Genomic DNA, 16,979 nt, shown 5'->3' with positions numbered 1-16,979 from the left:
ATTCTCCTGTAAGGAATCAGTGAAAGCACTAAAATGTCTGTGCATATTTTCATACAACAACAACAAAAAATCATGAATTACCCCAGCATGAATCCCCATTGCCATGGTAAACCCATGAGGAAGTAGGCCAGGACAGCAGATGTACACGCCTCTATGAGACAAGGACCCAAGGATAACCTTACACAAACACCCTTCAACTTCTTCAGGGCCTGAAATATAAACACAGACATATTAAAATAATTCTCTGAAGACCTGCAGAGATTATGACCTTAATTGCTTTTGTAATTAATGTGTACTCAGATCATCACACATTTTCTGGGAATGTTCTGCTTAGAACATCCTGTATTCTAAGCGTTTAGAGAAAGCTTATCTATTCCTCATAGCAGCCCTACAATACAGGTAATATCATTATGCTCATTTTGAAGATGTGCTTATGCAAAAAGGCACACATTAAAGTGCTTGGCCTCAGATCACGACATCAGTGAGCTGTGGATCTAGGTTTGCACCCAAGCAGGCCGCTTCCAGTGTCTGTGTTCATAATCCACACACTAGCTAGTTTAATCCTCTCAGGTTTAGCTTTATTTATAATCTGCGGTCCCCAAATGAGGCTTGGGTGAAAACCTTTATCCCCCAAAATATTCATTCCCACAATCAAAACATACATGTAAAAAGCATTAATAAAACCCATACTTGAGACTCATTCTATATACAAGGCAAGTTTCCTGAGCCAATTCTCAGCCCTAAAAACTTGCATGAGGCTTTGCCCACCAAAAATGACATCTCCTCTCTCTCAGGCATCATCTCTAACTACAGCCAATATCTCTGTCAGAGAAGTGGAGGATCTTTATTCTTGGTGTTGTCACCACACAGTAACTCCACTTTTCTCCAAGCAAGAAGAGGCAACATCTTCTGGAGTATTCCTGCATGGACTCTCTTCTTGTCCTGAGAATGTCATGCAGCATCCACCCCCATTCCCAAATCTCAGTGATTCTAAATACTGGCAGTAGTGAAGGAGCAAAATTCCTAGTCAATAATTAGAAATCTGTACTTCGTACATTTGAGTCAAGCCCAAGGCCAGCGCGGATCAGTATGACAGACAGGGCTATGCTTCTCAAAGCAGAAGACCACTTGTGCTTGATCTGTATGTTATCACTGATGACAGGGATATTTCTGATGAGAAAGCCAGCAAGCAGCATGCCTAGAATGGAGAGGTCAACAATTCTTTAGTTTTCAAATAAAGGCAGTAAGTTTTGGCATTTTAGCTATTAAAGAGACAACCCTATAATCCTAGGTAGGTAATATCAATACTTTCTTTTTTGCTTATTCATTAGGTGAAATTAGGTTAAACTTTTAACTAGAAAAATGAAAATAATATAATCAATTAGAGGAGCTAATGTAAGGTTTTAATATGCAGATTAAAACAACAGATTAGAATAATTAATAATTCCTAATCTGAACCTGAAAGGGAGAAACAGGATGCAGTATTTGGAAAATGTGATCAAATTCTAAATGTAAAAAAATTTTAATACAACGTCCAGTTTAGTCATCTCTGTGTAAACAGCAAATAGCTCGTGAAATTATTGGCTATGTCAGGTTACCAGAAATATCAATAAATACCTATATGGATTCTATTTTACCTTCACATAGTTTAATTTAAAAACACATAACCTGCTCTGCAAAGGCTTAAAGTGAGTTTTGATGAAATATGACATGCTCTGTCACGTCAGGTGGTAACTCTTTTTTCACTTAGCCATTCAACATTCACCAAATGCTTTCAGTGTTTCAGATACTATAATAGGCATTAGAGATATAATAATGAACAAAAACTGGGTACCACACCTCAACAAGCTTTCAGCCTCTAGGGGAGCAAGACAAATTGACAAAGTGACTTTTACAGAAGCACGAGGAGGCACTGTATGAGCTGAGATGAAAGGGGTGAGTCAGAAGGGCCCCAAGGAGAGGAAAAGGGGTGAAGAGTCTGAGGAGTTGAAAAACCTCTGAAAGAGACAGCAGTTTCTTCCAAGGTATGAAAAAGAAGTGTGACATTTTGGGAAGGGCAGGTAGCTGAGTGTGACTGAGTAGTTTGTGAAGGAATCCTGCCCTCAGTGATAATACCACATGTTGTACAAAGGGAAATACTTCTCCAGTAGATACTGTGAGGCTTCTAGCCTCTGTTCTCCAGCACTGCCCTCTTCTCACCATGCCCTTATAAGCATCACCCGTTAAATGACTGGACACATTTATGAGTGTTGGGATGTTTTGAATATAAGCTATGAGAACAGAAAAGAATCACCAGTGTACTTTTTTGTGACTTGCTCCTGATGCAGATAGGTAAAGAAGCACCCCTCCCAGGCATATTTCATTACTGACATTTCATCTGGAAGAGGTCTCTAAGTTCTGAATTCTGTGGTCATGGTCTTTCTAGAATTTGTGAAGGTAATAACTGGCCCACAATAACTATTTTAAAAAGAATAATTATAAGAATAATACATGCCTATGGTGATGGACAGGGAGGCCTGGTGTGCTGCGATTCATGGGGTCGCAAAGAGTTGGACACGACTGAGCGACTGAACTGAACTGAACTGATGGTAAAATTAAAAATTACTGACGAGGATAAAGTGACAAGTATATGCCCTACCTCAATTGCAACTTTTTTTTTTAATGTATTTATTTTTTTATTTTTTATTTTTTTAATTTTAAAATCTTTAATTCTTACATGTGTTCCCAAACATGAGCCCCCCTCCCACCGCCCTCCCCATAACATCTCTGTGGGTCATCCCCATGCCCCAGCCCCAAGCATGCTGTATCCTGCGTCAGACATAGACTGGCGATTCAATTCTTACATGATAGTATACATGTTAGAATGCCATTCTCCCAAATCATCCCACCCTCTCCCTCTCCCTCTGAGTCCAAAAGTCCGTTATACACATCTGTGTCTTTTTTCCTGTCTTGCATACAGGGTCGTCATTGCCATCTTTCTAAATTCCATATATATGTGTTAGTATACTGTATTGGTGTTTTTCTTTCTGGCTTACTTCACTCTGTATAATCGGCTCCAGTTTCATCCATCTCATCAGAACTGATTCAAATGAATTCTTTTTAACGGCTGAGTAATACTCCATTGTGTATATGTACCACAGCTTTCTTATCCATTCATCTGCTGATGGACATCTAGGTTGTTTCCATGTCCTGGCTATTATAAACAGTGCTGCGATGAACATTGGGGTACATGTGTCTCTTTCAATTCTGGTTTCCTCGGTGTGTATGCCCAGCAGTGGGATTGCTGGGTCATAAGGGAGTTCTATTTGCAATTTTTTAAGGAATCTCCACACTGTTCTCCAAAGTGGCTGTACTAGTTTGCATTCCCACCAACAGTGTAGGAAGGTTCCCTTTTCTCCACACCCTCTCCAGCATTTATTGCTTGCAGATTTTTGGATCGCAGCCATTCTGACTGGTGTGAAGTGGTACCTCATTGTGGTTTTGATTTGCATTTCTCTGATAATGAGTGATGTTGAACATCTTTTCATGTGTTTGTTAGCCATCCGTATGTCTTCTTTGGAGAAATGTCTATTTAGTTCTTTGGCCCATTTTTTGATTGGGTCGTTTATTTTTCTGGAATTGAGCTGCATAAGTTGCTTGTATATTTTTGAGATTAGTTGTTTGTCAGTTGCTTCATTTGCTATTATTTTCTCCCATTCAGAAGGCTGTCTTTTCACCTTGCTTATATTTTCCTTTGTTGTGCAGAAGCTTTTAATTTTAATTAGATCCCATTTGTTTATTTTTGCTTTTGTTTCCAGAATTCTGGGAGGTGGATCATAGAGGATCCTGCTGTGATTTATGTTGGAGAGTGTTTTGCCTATGTTCTCCTCTAGGAGTTTTATAGTTTCTGGTCTTACATTTAGATCTTTAATCCATTTTGAGTTTATTTTTGTGTGTGGTGTTAGAAAGTGATCTAGTTTCATTCTTTTACAAGTGGTTGACCAGTTTTCCCAGCACCACTTGTTAAAAAGATTGAAAAATATGGAACGCTTCATGGATTTGCGTGTCGCTTCGGCAGCACATATACTAAAATTGGAACAATACAGAGAAGATTAGCATGGCCCCTGCGCAAGGATGACACGCAAATTCGTGAAGCGTTCCATATTTTTCAATTGCAACTTTTGATCTTCATTCCTCAAAGGTTTGTTTCCACTGTTAAGGATTTTCTGTCCACTTTCAGAAAGTTCCAATACCTATTTAAGCATGCCTGTGTGTGTGTGTGCGTGTGTGTGTGTGTCTGTGTGCCGGACACAAATAAAAGCACATTTATATACCACTGTGTATTTTTTTCCTCATTTAATAATATATCCTGGACATATTTCTACTGAGGTGTGCACATACATACACACACACACACACACACGAGCATATGTTTATGCATATGTGTGTGTGTCTGTATTTGCCTTATAAGGGCCAAACCTTTATGTATTACCCTGATGATACAGATATGAGCTAGACCAACAGGGTCTTTGTCCACATGGAGCTTACATATTTGTAGGTTTGTATAAGTATATCCACAGGATAATTTCTAGCAGTGGAAATATTAAGCCCTAAGGTATAGGCATATTTCATATTTATGGATACTGATGAATTAGCAAGTCCAAAACATTGCACTAACCATATATTTTATTAGTATGTCAATTGTTTTTTACTGAAACTTGAAATGTGGATCTAAACCAGCCCTAAATTATGATAGCATGTAACTACCTGAAATCAAAAAGAATAATAATCTAATATGTTATGAGGCTTTCTTGGAATTTTAAGGTAGAAGGGAGCATTTTTTGTTCCCCAAATGAAAGTGAAAGTTTCCCTGGGACTCAGTGTCCTTTGCCAGTGGTCTGGGTTGCTGGGGCCACCCGACAGCAACTTGGCTGTGTCCTCTTCTCTCCTTTAAGCCCACGTGAGCCTCTCCCTTGGTTGTGGAAAAAAGAATACCTCCTTTGATGGAGGACTGTTATTCTTTTTTTCTTAATTTGTATTATGGAAATTTTTTTCAATAATAATTTGCTTCAAAAAATCTTGAAAGTAGATGGCCAAATAAGATTGGCCATGAATTGATAACTCTTGCATATTTAAAAATATTTCCATTTAAGAATAAAAAAGAATAATACTCCTCTATTAAGAAATGTGTTCTTTCCTCCACAACCAACAGAGAGACCCAAGTGGGCTTACAGGCCAGAAGAAGAACATTCAAATAAAAATCATCAGCACGGACCATTGGCAAAGGAAAGTGGTCCAGGGAAATTGCCTTCACATTAATTTTGGGAACAAAAAATGCACTTTCATCCTCCATTGCCAGCCATTATTTCTTCTTTAAGTCTTTAAAAAAATACTTATTTATGTATTTATTTTGGTCGTGTTAGGTGTTAGTTGCAGCACATGGGATCTTCAGTTGCAGCGTGTTGGATCTAGTTCCCTGACCAGGGATTGAACCTGGGCCCCTGACTTGGGAATGTAGAGTCTTAGACATTACACCACCAGGGAAGTCCCTCTAGCAATCATTTCAATGAGTTTTTGAAAATATAGAACAGGCAATTAGCATACACATCTGTCATAACAAGCCTTTATGAATTCAGATAATGTTCCAGTAACACATTGTCATAACAGCCTTTATGAATTCAGATAATGTTCCAGTTTCAGATCCTGGCCCTATTACAATAGTGATTTGAGTGACACTTAGTGGTAAAGAATCCACCTGGGATGCAGAAGATGCAGGAGACGTTGGTTAGCTCCCTGGGTTGGGAAGATGCCCTGGAAGAGGAAATGGCAAGCCATTCCAGTATTCTTGCCTGGAGAAACCCCACTGACAGAGGAGCCTTGTGGGTAACAGTTTATAGGATAGCAAAGAGTTGGACATGACTGAAGCAACTGAGCACACACTGCTACAATAAGAACTGGTAAACTTCTTTTTGTTACAAGTGTTAACACTGCCAAAAGGGACATCACATGTATCTGATGTAAGATACATCAGATATGTGACCTTTCAGAATAGTTTCAGTTACTCCAGAAGATTTCACGTGATCTCAAAGCCCAGGGATGTACCACTTGGCTACATGGTATATTTTGTTGTAATAACAGGCACAGAATGGGGAAAAAAGATGAAGTACAAAGCGCTTTTTCATGGATTCTGGAACAGCAGTCTCAACTTAGGTCGCATATTAGAATCACTTGGGGAGCTTTTAAAAATTCTGATGCCCAGGGCATATAGCGTATCAATTAATTCAGAATCTTTGGGCACCAGCTTTTAAAAAACTTCCTGAAATGATTCCTATGTGATTGAAAATTATGATTATTAGACTATATGAAAAACCTAAGAGAACTTATTGGGCTTCCCTGGTGGGGAAGCACGAGTCCTAGGTTTGATCCCTGAGTCGGGAAGATCCCCTGGAGGAGGAAATGGCAACCCACTCCAGAATTCTTGCCTAGAGAATTCCATGGACAGAGGAGCCTGGCTGGCTATAGTCCACGGGGTTGCAAAAGAGTCAGACACGACTAAAGTGACTAACTCTCTCTCTCTCTAATCAACTTATTAGAAATGTAAAATCTCAGGTCCCATCCTCAGATCTACTTAATTAGAAGCTGCATTGTAACAAGGTCCCAAGGTAATTTTTCTATGATAAAGTTTGAGAAACACTGATTTAGATATATGAGTCAGCAAACACTTCCTGCCGAGGGCAGATCAGATAAGAGACATCTTAGATTTTGTGGGCCGCAGGGTCTCTCACAACTTCTCAACTCTGCACTGTGGTGTGAAAATAGCCAGACAATACGCAGAGGAATGAGCATGGGTACATTCCAATAATATCTTATTTACAAAAGAGATGGATTGCCAACCTTTTATCATAGCACACAGGCATAGCTAGGGCTTCTCTCATAGCTCAGTTGGTAAAGAATCTGCCTGTAATACAGGAGACCCCAGTTTGATTCCTGAGTCGGGAAGATCCCCTGAAGAAGGGATCGGATACCTACTCCAGTGTTCTTGGACTTCCCTTGTGGCTCAGCTGGCAAATAATCCACCTGCAATGTAGGAGATCTGGGTTCGATCCCTGGGTTGGGAAGATCCCCTGGAGAAGGGAAAGGCTACCCACTCCAGTATTCTGGCCTGGAGAATTCCATGGAAGGTCACAAGAGTCAGACACAACTGAACGACTTTCACTTTCACTTCACAGGCATATCTAGGAACAACTCATTTTAACAACAATGCCATTAATAAACTTCAGAGAATAAAAAGCACTCATGATAAATAATATGAATTAAGCAAAAAAAGAAAAAAAAACCCAAACACAAAAACCCTGTGCTGCTAAGTCGCTTCAGTCACGCCCGACTCTGTGCAACACCATAGACAGCAGCCCACTGGGCTTCCCCATCCCTGGGATTCTCCAGGCAAGAACACTGGAGTGGGTTGCCATTTCCTTCTCCAATGCATGAAAGTGAAAAGTGAAAGCGAAGTTGCTCAGTTGTGTCAGACTCTTCGTGACCCCATGGACTGCAGCCTACCAGGCTCCTCTGTCCATGGGATTTTCCAGGCAAGAGTACTGGAGCGGGGTGCCATTGCCTTCTCCACAAAAACCCTGTAGTTTTACCTAACATTGAAAAATATATTAAGAAATAGTGCATGATAAGAGGTAAATAACTTTGACTTCCCTGGTGGCTCAGTGGTAAAAAACCTGCCTGCTGGTGCAGGAGACACGGGTCCTATCCCTAATCTGGGGAGATCCCACATGCCTCAGAGTAGCTAAGCCTGGGTGCCACAATTACTGAGCCTGCGTTCTAGAGCCTGGGAACCGCAACTCAGCTACTGATGTCCGGGTGCCCTAGAGCCCATGCTTCGCAACATAAGATGCCACCGCAATGACAAGCCCAGACACCACTAGAGAGCAGCCCTGCTTGTTGCAACTAGAGAAAAGCCTGCGCAGCGATGAAGGCCCAGCAAAGCCAAAAATAAAATAAGTGATAAATAATTCTCTTAAAGATGTAAATAACTCTAGTTCTTTTTATATTTAGCTTCAACTGCTGACCACAGAGGAGCTTCCCAGGTGGCACTAGCGGTAAAGAATCTGCCTGCAATGCAGGAGATGCAAGAGATGTGGGTTTGATCCCTGGGTCAGGAAGATCCCCTGGAGGAGGAAATGGTAACCCACTCCTGTATTCTTGCCTGGGAAACCCCATGGTCAGAGGAGCCTGGTGGGCTACAGTGCATGGGGTCACAAAGTGTCAGACATGACTGAACTGCTGCCGCTGACCACAAACTCAAAAGCAAATAAATTCATTGTCCTCGCTAACATAAAATAACAGAAAACAATTTGACTCAGGAAATGTGTGCAAATATATCTGTATGTGTAAAAGGTATGCAATTTTAAAATAAAAGTGATTTATGTATCTGTTAGAAAAGGACACAAAATCTCTTTTGTGGTAGAATGAAAGTAGTAAACTAAAATTTTATAACATAGAATTTTTAGAAGAAACATTAAAGATACAACGTCCAGTGTGAAAACTAATTTTCATGTGTATCATGTTTGGAAAGTTTGGATGCCCAATAATATGCTGATAAATGCTTAATAAGTAGGTGTCCAAAGAAGTGTGTGTATTTATATTTATATGTTTACAGATTTGTTATAAATTTTACTGATATAAAGGATGTACAGAATATAGTTTATAAATATACAACAGTCATCACTGTGTCTGACTCTTTGTGACCCCATGGACTGTAGCCCACCAGGCTCCTCTGCCATGGAATTCTCCAGGCAAGGATACTGGAGTGGGTTGCTGTGCCCTCCTCCAGGGGATCTTCCCAACCCAGGGATTGAACCCAGGTCTCTTACACTTCAGGCAGATTCTTTACCAATTGAGCTACCCAGGAAGCCCCAAATTCTATGTAGCCAATTGATTTTCACAGAATGCTCTCATTAGTTTTCACTGTTGAACTCCATATTCATAACCAACTATGGTTGCAGTTCAGCCATGAATTGACAAAAGCACATTACAAATAAATGCTTGCCTACTATCTGGTTTAGCAAAGAAGTCACTTATATCACTTATGAGTGAGTATAGCGATATCAGAAATATTGGTTGATAGTTTTGTTTATGTTAATGAATAAGATGAAAATGAAACAATGAAAATGCATGTTGGAACATCACTCACTTATCAATGATGTGAATGATTAATAATATATTAAGTCCTAATTTCTAGCACTTGCTGATTTCTGTCATATAGATATTTCCTCCATGGCTGATGTTAAGCTACCAACACAGTGTCAGAGAATGTGGATTTAGGAAGACAGTGAGAGGCACACCATTATATGTTATTTCCATAATCTCAAGCATAGATAAGAGGGATATTTAGTAAAATAATTAGGAAATGATCTGTTTTGAGTATTTATTGCTCTTGTTTTTATTGTAAGCTATTTCATTTAAATTACATATAATATAATTTTTAAAAATTGCTGTTTAGGGAATTCCCTGGCAATCCAGTAGTTAAAGACTCAGTGCTTTCACTTCTGGGGTCTGGGTTCAATCTCTGGTTGGAAAATTAAGATCCTACAAATGGCATGGCCAAAACATACACAAATAAATCAATAAAAATCTATTTTAAAATCTATTTAACAACCTGTTCACTGATCTTAAAATGTAACAACTGGCTTTTGTTTTGGCTCTACTACAGCAAATACAAAAATATTTTATATTTATCTCCCAAAGCTTTCCAAGCTACTGTATTTAAAATATGATTTACTCTGAAGAAAATAGGAAGTGTTTAGCACTTACCCAGAAGAGGAGGCAGTGGAGGTAATGTAGGTAACTTAATGAGTCCGAAAAGTTTACCTCCAGTGATGGCACAATAGAGTAGCATTATAATTCCAAACAAGTTTCCTCCAGGAAGACATTCACTGCCGGTAACTGACCAAACCACAGCCCACAGAAGAACCACCATAGTAGCTGAAATAAACCAGGAAAACTAGTTTCTACCAATGAGTTGTCATCTGCAGGTTTTAATATAATCCAATCATAAGAAAATGAATACATAATACAAATATTTATAATCACATGTAAGTTTTAAAGAACATCAGTAAAATAAACAATTGGGCAATTATCAACTGTCTTAAAAAATAGGATATTACCAGTGACTCTGAATCTACCTATGCACCCCTCTTAATCCTATCATCTACTTCCTTACACACTGTCAGAAGAAACTACTATTTTGGATTTTTTTACAATTCCCTTATTTTTTCTTGTAATTTTACCATCAATATTCACTAGTAAATAAAAAAAGAGAAACAGTCGCTATCTTTATCCTCTTCACGGAACATGAGAACACCCGAACAATCATATTCCAGTATTTTAGTATTCAAGTTCTGTTTTGAATTAAACTTTATCGTTTAATTACTGCTTTTCTATAGTCAATGTCTGTTTAGAATTACCCACATACTTACCTTTTTTGATCATCATTCATTATGGCATCTCAAACCTTTCATCTGGACAATTATTTTGCTGCCTAAAGTATTTTATTTTGGAGAGGCATGTCTATTAGAATGTGAGATATGTTTCCCTGTTCGAAAACCCTGTGTTCTACAAAATTAAACTTTGAAAACAGAAAGGCTCACAGGAAAAAGAATAGGGCAGACCACTCACAACTCAAAACTTGTGACCAAAGCACTAACAAAAACAACAATCCTAATAAAAGTACCAGCACAGTTATATCTCCACTAATATTTGTATCTCCCATAGTCAACCACTTCGTTGCAGACTTAGACCCTGGAACCAGGGAATTTCTGGGCTGTTCAGAGGTTAGGCCTTGGCACTTTCACTGCCATGTCCTGGGTTTGATCCCTAGTTGGTGAACTAAAATTCCACAAGCTGTGTGGCTTGGCCAAAAAAACAAAAACAAAAACAAAAACCCAACAACTGAAACCCTGGAAGCACACTTAGTATTTCAAGATGTAGAATCTTGATAGCATTTGCTCTAGATAGAAAGCAGTTTCACCAAAATCTGACCCAGACTGTAGTCTTTTCCATTAATCAAATGGTTTGTTGTTGAATTTTTTTTTAATTGGGGTAAGTCTTGGCAAATTCTTCATCTACACGTGGTCTCATTAGATACCTTCACATCATGGCAAGTTTAAGTGTTTGAGTCCCTAAGAGAACAGCTAACTGCCTGAAAAGAAGGAACTTGACCAGGATGTTCAGCTTTTAAAAATGTTTTATCTTTAAAGTTAGTAAAGCTTTATAATTGTAATACCTGATCTTTCACTTTGTACTTAATCTGCTACTGCTCGATTATGTTAAATATTAAGATGCCAGGAAAAATTATATACAAAAATGCAAACTCCATATTACAGCAACACAATTATCTATTTGCCATTGCATATAAACTAATTCAGAGATCAAATTGCCAACATCCATTGGATCACTGAGAAAGCAACAGAGTTCCAGAAAAACATCTATTTCCGCTTTATTGACTACACCAAAGCAATTCTGTTGTGTGGATCACAACAAACTCTGGAAAATTCTTAAAGAGATGGGAATACCAGACCACCTGATCTGCCTCCTGAGAAATGTGTAGGCAGGTCAAGAAGCAACAGTTAGAACTGGACATGGAACAAGAGACTGGTTCCAAATCCGGAAGGGAGTACGTCAAGGCTGTATACTGTCACCCTGATTATTTAACTTATATGCAGAGTACATCATGAGAAAAGCTGGACTGGATGAAGCACAAGCTGGAATCAAGATTGCCAGGAGAAATATCAATAACCTCAGATATGCAGATGACACCACCCTTATGGCAGAAAGTGAAGAGGAACTAAAGAGCCTCTTGATGAAAGTGAAAGTGAAAGAGGAGAGTGAAGAAGTTGGCTTAAAACTCAACATTCAGAAAACTAAGATCATGGCATCTGGTCCCATCACTTCTGGCAAATAGAGGGGGAAACAATTGGAACAGTGACAGACTTAATTTTGGGGAGCTCCAAAATCACTGCAGATGGTGACTGCAGTCATGAAATTAAAAGACGCTTACTCCTTGGAAGAAAACTTATGACCAATCTAGATAGCATATTAAAAAGCAGAGACATTATCAACAAAGGTCTGTCTAGTCAAAGCTATGGTTTTTCCAATAGTGATGTGAGAGTTGGACTATAAAGAAAGCCAAGTGCCAAAGAATTGGTGCTTTTGAACTGTGGTGTTGGAGAAGACTCTTGAGAGTCCCTTGGACAGCAAGGAGATCCAACCAGTCCATCCTAAAGGAAATTGGTCCTGAATATTCATTGGAAGGACTGATGGTGAAGCTGAAACTCCAATACTTTGGCCACCTGATGCAAAGAACCGACTGATTAGAAAAGAGCCTGATGCTGGGAAAGATTTGAAGGTGGGAGGAGAAGGGGACAATGAGGATAAGATGGTTGGAAGGCATCACCGACTCAATGGACATGAGTTTGAGTAAGCTCCCAGAGTTGGCGATGGACAGGGAAGCCTGGAATGCTGCAGTCCATGGGGTCACAAAGAGTCAGACTTGATTCACCAACTGAACTGATAAACTAATTCATATAGCAGAGCATACTCTATTACTTTTGGTTTTATTTATCTGGAATTATCTTTATTCTCATTCTTAAAAGATAGCTTTTCCAGGTATACAATTCTAAGTCGAGAGTCACTTTCAGTTCCTTGAAAATATTATTCTTTGGTTTTCTGTCTTTCATTATTGTTTTTAAGTCTAATTTTATCTGTTTTAGGGAATTCTTTTTCTTTGGTTGTTTTTAAGATCTTTTCCTTTGATTTTCTGAAATTTCAGTATATACATTAAGGAATGGTTTCCATTTGGTTTGCTTAGGATTTATCTTTTTTACCCATTCTGGAAAATTCTGTATTTCTTCAAATATTTTATCTCCCTCATTCTTCCTAGTCTCTGTTTCTGGAACTATGACTAAATGTTTATACCCTTTTCACATCACTAACCCTAGTTTCACATTTCCCATCTTTGTGTTTTTCACTGTACAGATCTATTTGCTAGTTAACCAATTTTCTTTTCACTTACTCTGCTGTCTAATCCATTTACTGTTTTAAATTTAAATGACTATACTTTATTTTTCATTTCTAGAATTTTAATTTGGTTCTTATTAAAATCTGCTCATTTTTACAGAGTTATTTGTTTTGTACTCATATTTGTTATTTCTTCTTTAACTTCTTTGTAGACATCAGAAATATTTTATATTCTATTTTCTGATAATGAAAACAGTTTGAAATGTTTCCTTGTGCATTTGTTTGTGATTTTTTGGTTGTTGTTGTTTGTTTGTTTGTTTTCTTGAAGCAATGAACTCTTCCTTGGAACTTTATCTTTAGGAATTTTTGGAGCCTTAGGTTAAATGAGTTTTCTCAGACAGGATCTGTATTTGTTTCAACCATTAGACACTACAATCTGGGACCACTTTTAGATATATTTTCAGCTGGAGGTTCTTTTCTGTGAATTTAGAGCACAAATCAGAATTGAAGTTACCCATTTTTAGGGGAGATTCTCCCCTCCCCCAGCCAGCACTACAGTTTAAACAGACAGGTTTAGTGACTGGGCCCCTTTGCAGGGCACGTTTACCTCAAATACACCATCACACTGGGTTCCAGTTTTGCGTGAGGGAAAATGACTTCTATGATACTCCTCCCAACCTGGGCAAACTCTAGCAAAGCCTCCTATATCCTCACAGTTCTCAAAATGAATCTCAAGTTCACTGGTGTTTTCCAAAAGCCTCTGGAGAGAAGGCCAGTTGAGTGTTCATCTCTCCCAATTATACTTCGGTTTTGGTGTCTGATGACTTCCTGTTTTCTTGTCAGATAAAAGGCATATTTAAAAAGACTTAAAATATTGTTTTTAGATGTTTTCATTGGTATAAATGAGAGGATCGTTCTTTATCTACACACTGCTAGAGATCAAGTCCAATGTCCCCTTTTTTAAACCCCTACAGAATTGTTCCAGGTTTTCTAGGTTTATGATGCTATTACAAGATAACAAATAGGCCTTTAGAATTTCCCAACCAGCTATAGGGACTGAAATTTCTAACAGTTTTGGAAGTATAATGGGAAAGTAGAAATTGCCAGCTACTGAATTTTATTTTATCATAGGAAAAACCCAGTTTTATACTAAATTCAGAAAGGCAGAATTAAGAATTTTTTACTTCAATACTACTTTTTTAAGAAAAAAACCTATAATTTTCCTTTTCCTTTCTCATATTCATAATGAAGTTCTAAAACATAGTAAATGTATATTCATAAAGTTTCTCTGAATCATGTTTCATTCAGTTAATAATTTACTATCTATAATTTTGAAAAATAATATTTTCCCAAGTAAGATTTACTCCTTTAAGAAGAATACTTTGTGTACAGGGGGACAAAAGCAGTCTTGTGAGCCATGGAAGCAGAAGCATAGGAACACAAGTGAAAGCTGTTTATATACCATGAGTCCCCATTTCTCAGGCAGCTTTATAGACAATGATTACAGAATTAAAAAAAATTAGTCTCCCGGGGAATTCCCGAGAGATCCAGTGGTAAGGACTTGGTGCTTTCACTGCTGTGGCCCGGGTTCAATCCCTGGTCAGGGAACTAAGATCCCTGCAAGCCATGCAGGTTGGCTTGCAGAAAAAACAAAACAACCACCAAAACAAACAACAACAATCCCCTCCGAACCCCTCATCTTAAACAAACAAAATCAGTCTCCCAATCACATCACTCATGTATACCCCGCCCTTAGTGCAATCCATGTTTTTTGTACTGTAACTTTATCTTTGGGACTTGGTGGAGACTTAAATGTTTTAACTAGAAGTATGCCATTACTTGAACAGAGAAAGTTAAAAAAAAAATAACAAAAAGGACAGAAAGATTATTACATTATCTATTGCTTTCTCAACTAGTGTATATTTTGGAACCTAGTTTTCTTTACAAGTTTTAGATAAACTTTGAGGTTTGTTTCCTTAAGGTAGTCTAAAAACTTAACTAATTTCATTGAAAACATACTGGAGCCTGAAGTATCATATAACATATTATGCTTGGCTTCCACTATCATAGTTGAGAATGATAAAAATGTTTGTCAGAGCTCATAAATGAAGTATAACTATAAAGAAGTGAGTCTGATTTTTTAGTAAACTTACTTTGAGGTCAATATATTTATTGGGGGAGGCCATATATTTACTCTAATGACACTGTCATTACTCAGTGAAGTTTTTGAACCTGTCTTTAAATTTGTGTTTATAGACAAGTTTCAATTCCCTTCTCCTTTTTCCTACCATATTAGACACTCTCCAATATACATATAATAGACATACACATGCACGCATTCTATTTGAACAAAAACAGCATTACTGAATCTGGACATCCATTTATTTACCAAATTGATACAATAATGTTGAGATGCCTCCACATCATTCCTAAAAGACAAATAGATCCCAGCCCTAACAACATTCAAAATAGTGCTGAGATAATCTTTACCCCCCACGTTTTAAGAGCAGCAATAAGCTGAATTGGAAACTTAAAAAAATGATAGATTCATTTGAAGTCAAAACTGAGCTGTTTGCTCAAACACTACTGGCATTACTTAACAGTAATAAGAACTAACATTTACGCAGTGCTTTTCTGTTTGTAAGTGATTTCTCAATCATTTTTCTCCTTGGAAGGCTTACATAATCCTGTGAAATTCCTCAGATACAGAAAAGGTAGACGCGTTTGGTCTCTGATCTCTCCCTCTTCCTACTAGCTTCAACAGCGCCGTGACAACGGTGCTCTGGAAAGCCCTGGGTTGAAGGTGGTAGAGCATGTCATCCTGGGACCCTGAAGGACTATGGAGCAGAGTTACCTACAGTTATAAATTGTTCACCTTGTAGTTTTTATGTGAGAGAGAAGTAAATGCCTTTTTGCCCTTTAAGCCATATTATTTTGGAATTGATCGTTATAACAACTTTATCTTTTACCCTCTTGTTCTGAATTCATCCTTACCATGTACCTACCATTTGTTATTACTCTAGCCAGTAAACCACGTGGAGGACAAGCACGTGTTTGTCTTCGTCTTTGCGAATGATTTGGTTCAGCTGGTGTTTCTTGCATTTTTTCATTGTTATTCAGTAAGTTACTTCCTTCTGTTGGTTCATTTCCATCTACACCTCTGAGGTTCATACCTGTTTCCTGCTGTGTTTAAAGCAATTAAAAAATTCTTACAACTATGTATTTACTGTACCTTTTTATAGTTACTGAGCCATCACATCACAAATCAAATTCCCATTGCTAGAATCAAGGCTGACACTTTACAGGAGAAACAAACAGCTTCATTACTAGCTAACTGGTGAATGCTTGGAACAAGAACTATGTAAGGAGTACTTACCACTGAGTCAATATTTGCAGCATTATTGAGTCACATAAAATTTCATTATGTTTTTCAATACTGGGTTTAAAAATTAGCCTATTTAAAACACAGCTCAAGGCAATAGCTACTAAATATGTCAGAGTGATTCAAAAAGAGATAATCATCTGTGGTGAAAACAAATTCACATTCATTCATTTACTTGAATTTTAAGCAATAGAGAAAGAGGTGGAAGAAACCAGCATCATTCTAGAGGTTAGGCTGAGAACATAAAGTATCTCACAGGCTCTCCATGTAGGACCAGCTGCTGACTATCTGGGAAAACTGGTAACCACACCTACCATCAGTTTGGGGATTTAAGAAAGGAGAGAATTGTTAACTGAGTGACAGAGAATGAACAGAATACAATTCTGTCAAGGATTTGGAAATATACAGTCCCCACCTTAAGGAAGTCCCCACCTTAAAGGCCTGGCTTCCCTGGTGGCTCAGAGGATAAAGCGTCTGCCTGCAATGCAGGAGACCTGGGTTCGATCCCTGGGTTGGGAAGATCCCTGGAGAAGGAAATGGCAACCCACTCCAGTATTCTTGCCTGGAGAATCCCATGGACAGAGGAGCCTGG

The 16,979-nt window shown here is 38.2% G+C and overlaps 1 protein-coding gene and 1 non-coding gene across 3 annotated transcripts in view; one reads left to right on the top strand and one right to left on the bottom strand.

Moving 5' to 3' along the window:
- Window positions 1-16,979, bottom strand: part of SLC9B2 (solute carrier family 9 member B2) — a 63,547-nt gene that overhangs the window by 33,622 nt on the left and 12,946 nt on the right. For both annotated transcript variants that reach the window (XR_008199600.1, XM_052642027.1), the window contains exons 4-7: window positions 16,011-16,188; window positions 9,802-9,972; window positions 1,056-1,198; window positions 82-209 (exon numbers count right to left, since the gene is read on the bottom strand). Coding sequence is in view for 1 of the 2 variants with exons in the window: in XM_052642027.1 (XP_052497987.1) it covers window positions 82-209; window positions 1,056-1,198; window positions 9,802-9,972; window positions 16,011-16,188 (620 nt within the window). In the remaining variant the exon portion in view is untranslated. The remainder of the gene's footprint in view (window positions 1-81; window positions 210-1,055; window positions 1,199-9,801; window positions 9,973-16,010; window positions 16,189-16,979) is intronic.
- Window positions 4,043-4,148, top strand: LOC128050130 (U6 spliceosomal RNA). Its single transcript, XR_008199640.1, has one exon. It is a non-coding gene; the product is annotated as a U6 spliceosomal RNA (small nuclear RNA).

This window comes from Budorcas taxicolor, chromosome 6 (assembly GCF_023091745.1).
Source record: "Budorcas taxicolor isolate Tak-1 chromosome 6, Takin1.1, whole genome shotgun sequence".
In the NCBI taxonomy this organism is placed as follows: domain Eukaryota; kingdom Metazoa; phylum Chordata; class Mammalia; order Artiodactyla; family Bovidae; genus Budorcas; species Budorcas taxicolor.
This window is presented reverse-complemented; position numbering and strand designations above follow the sequence as displayed.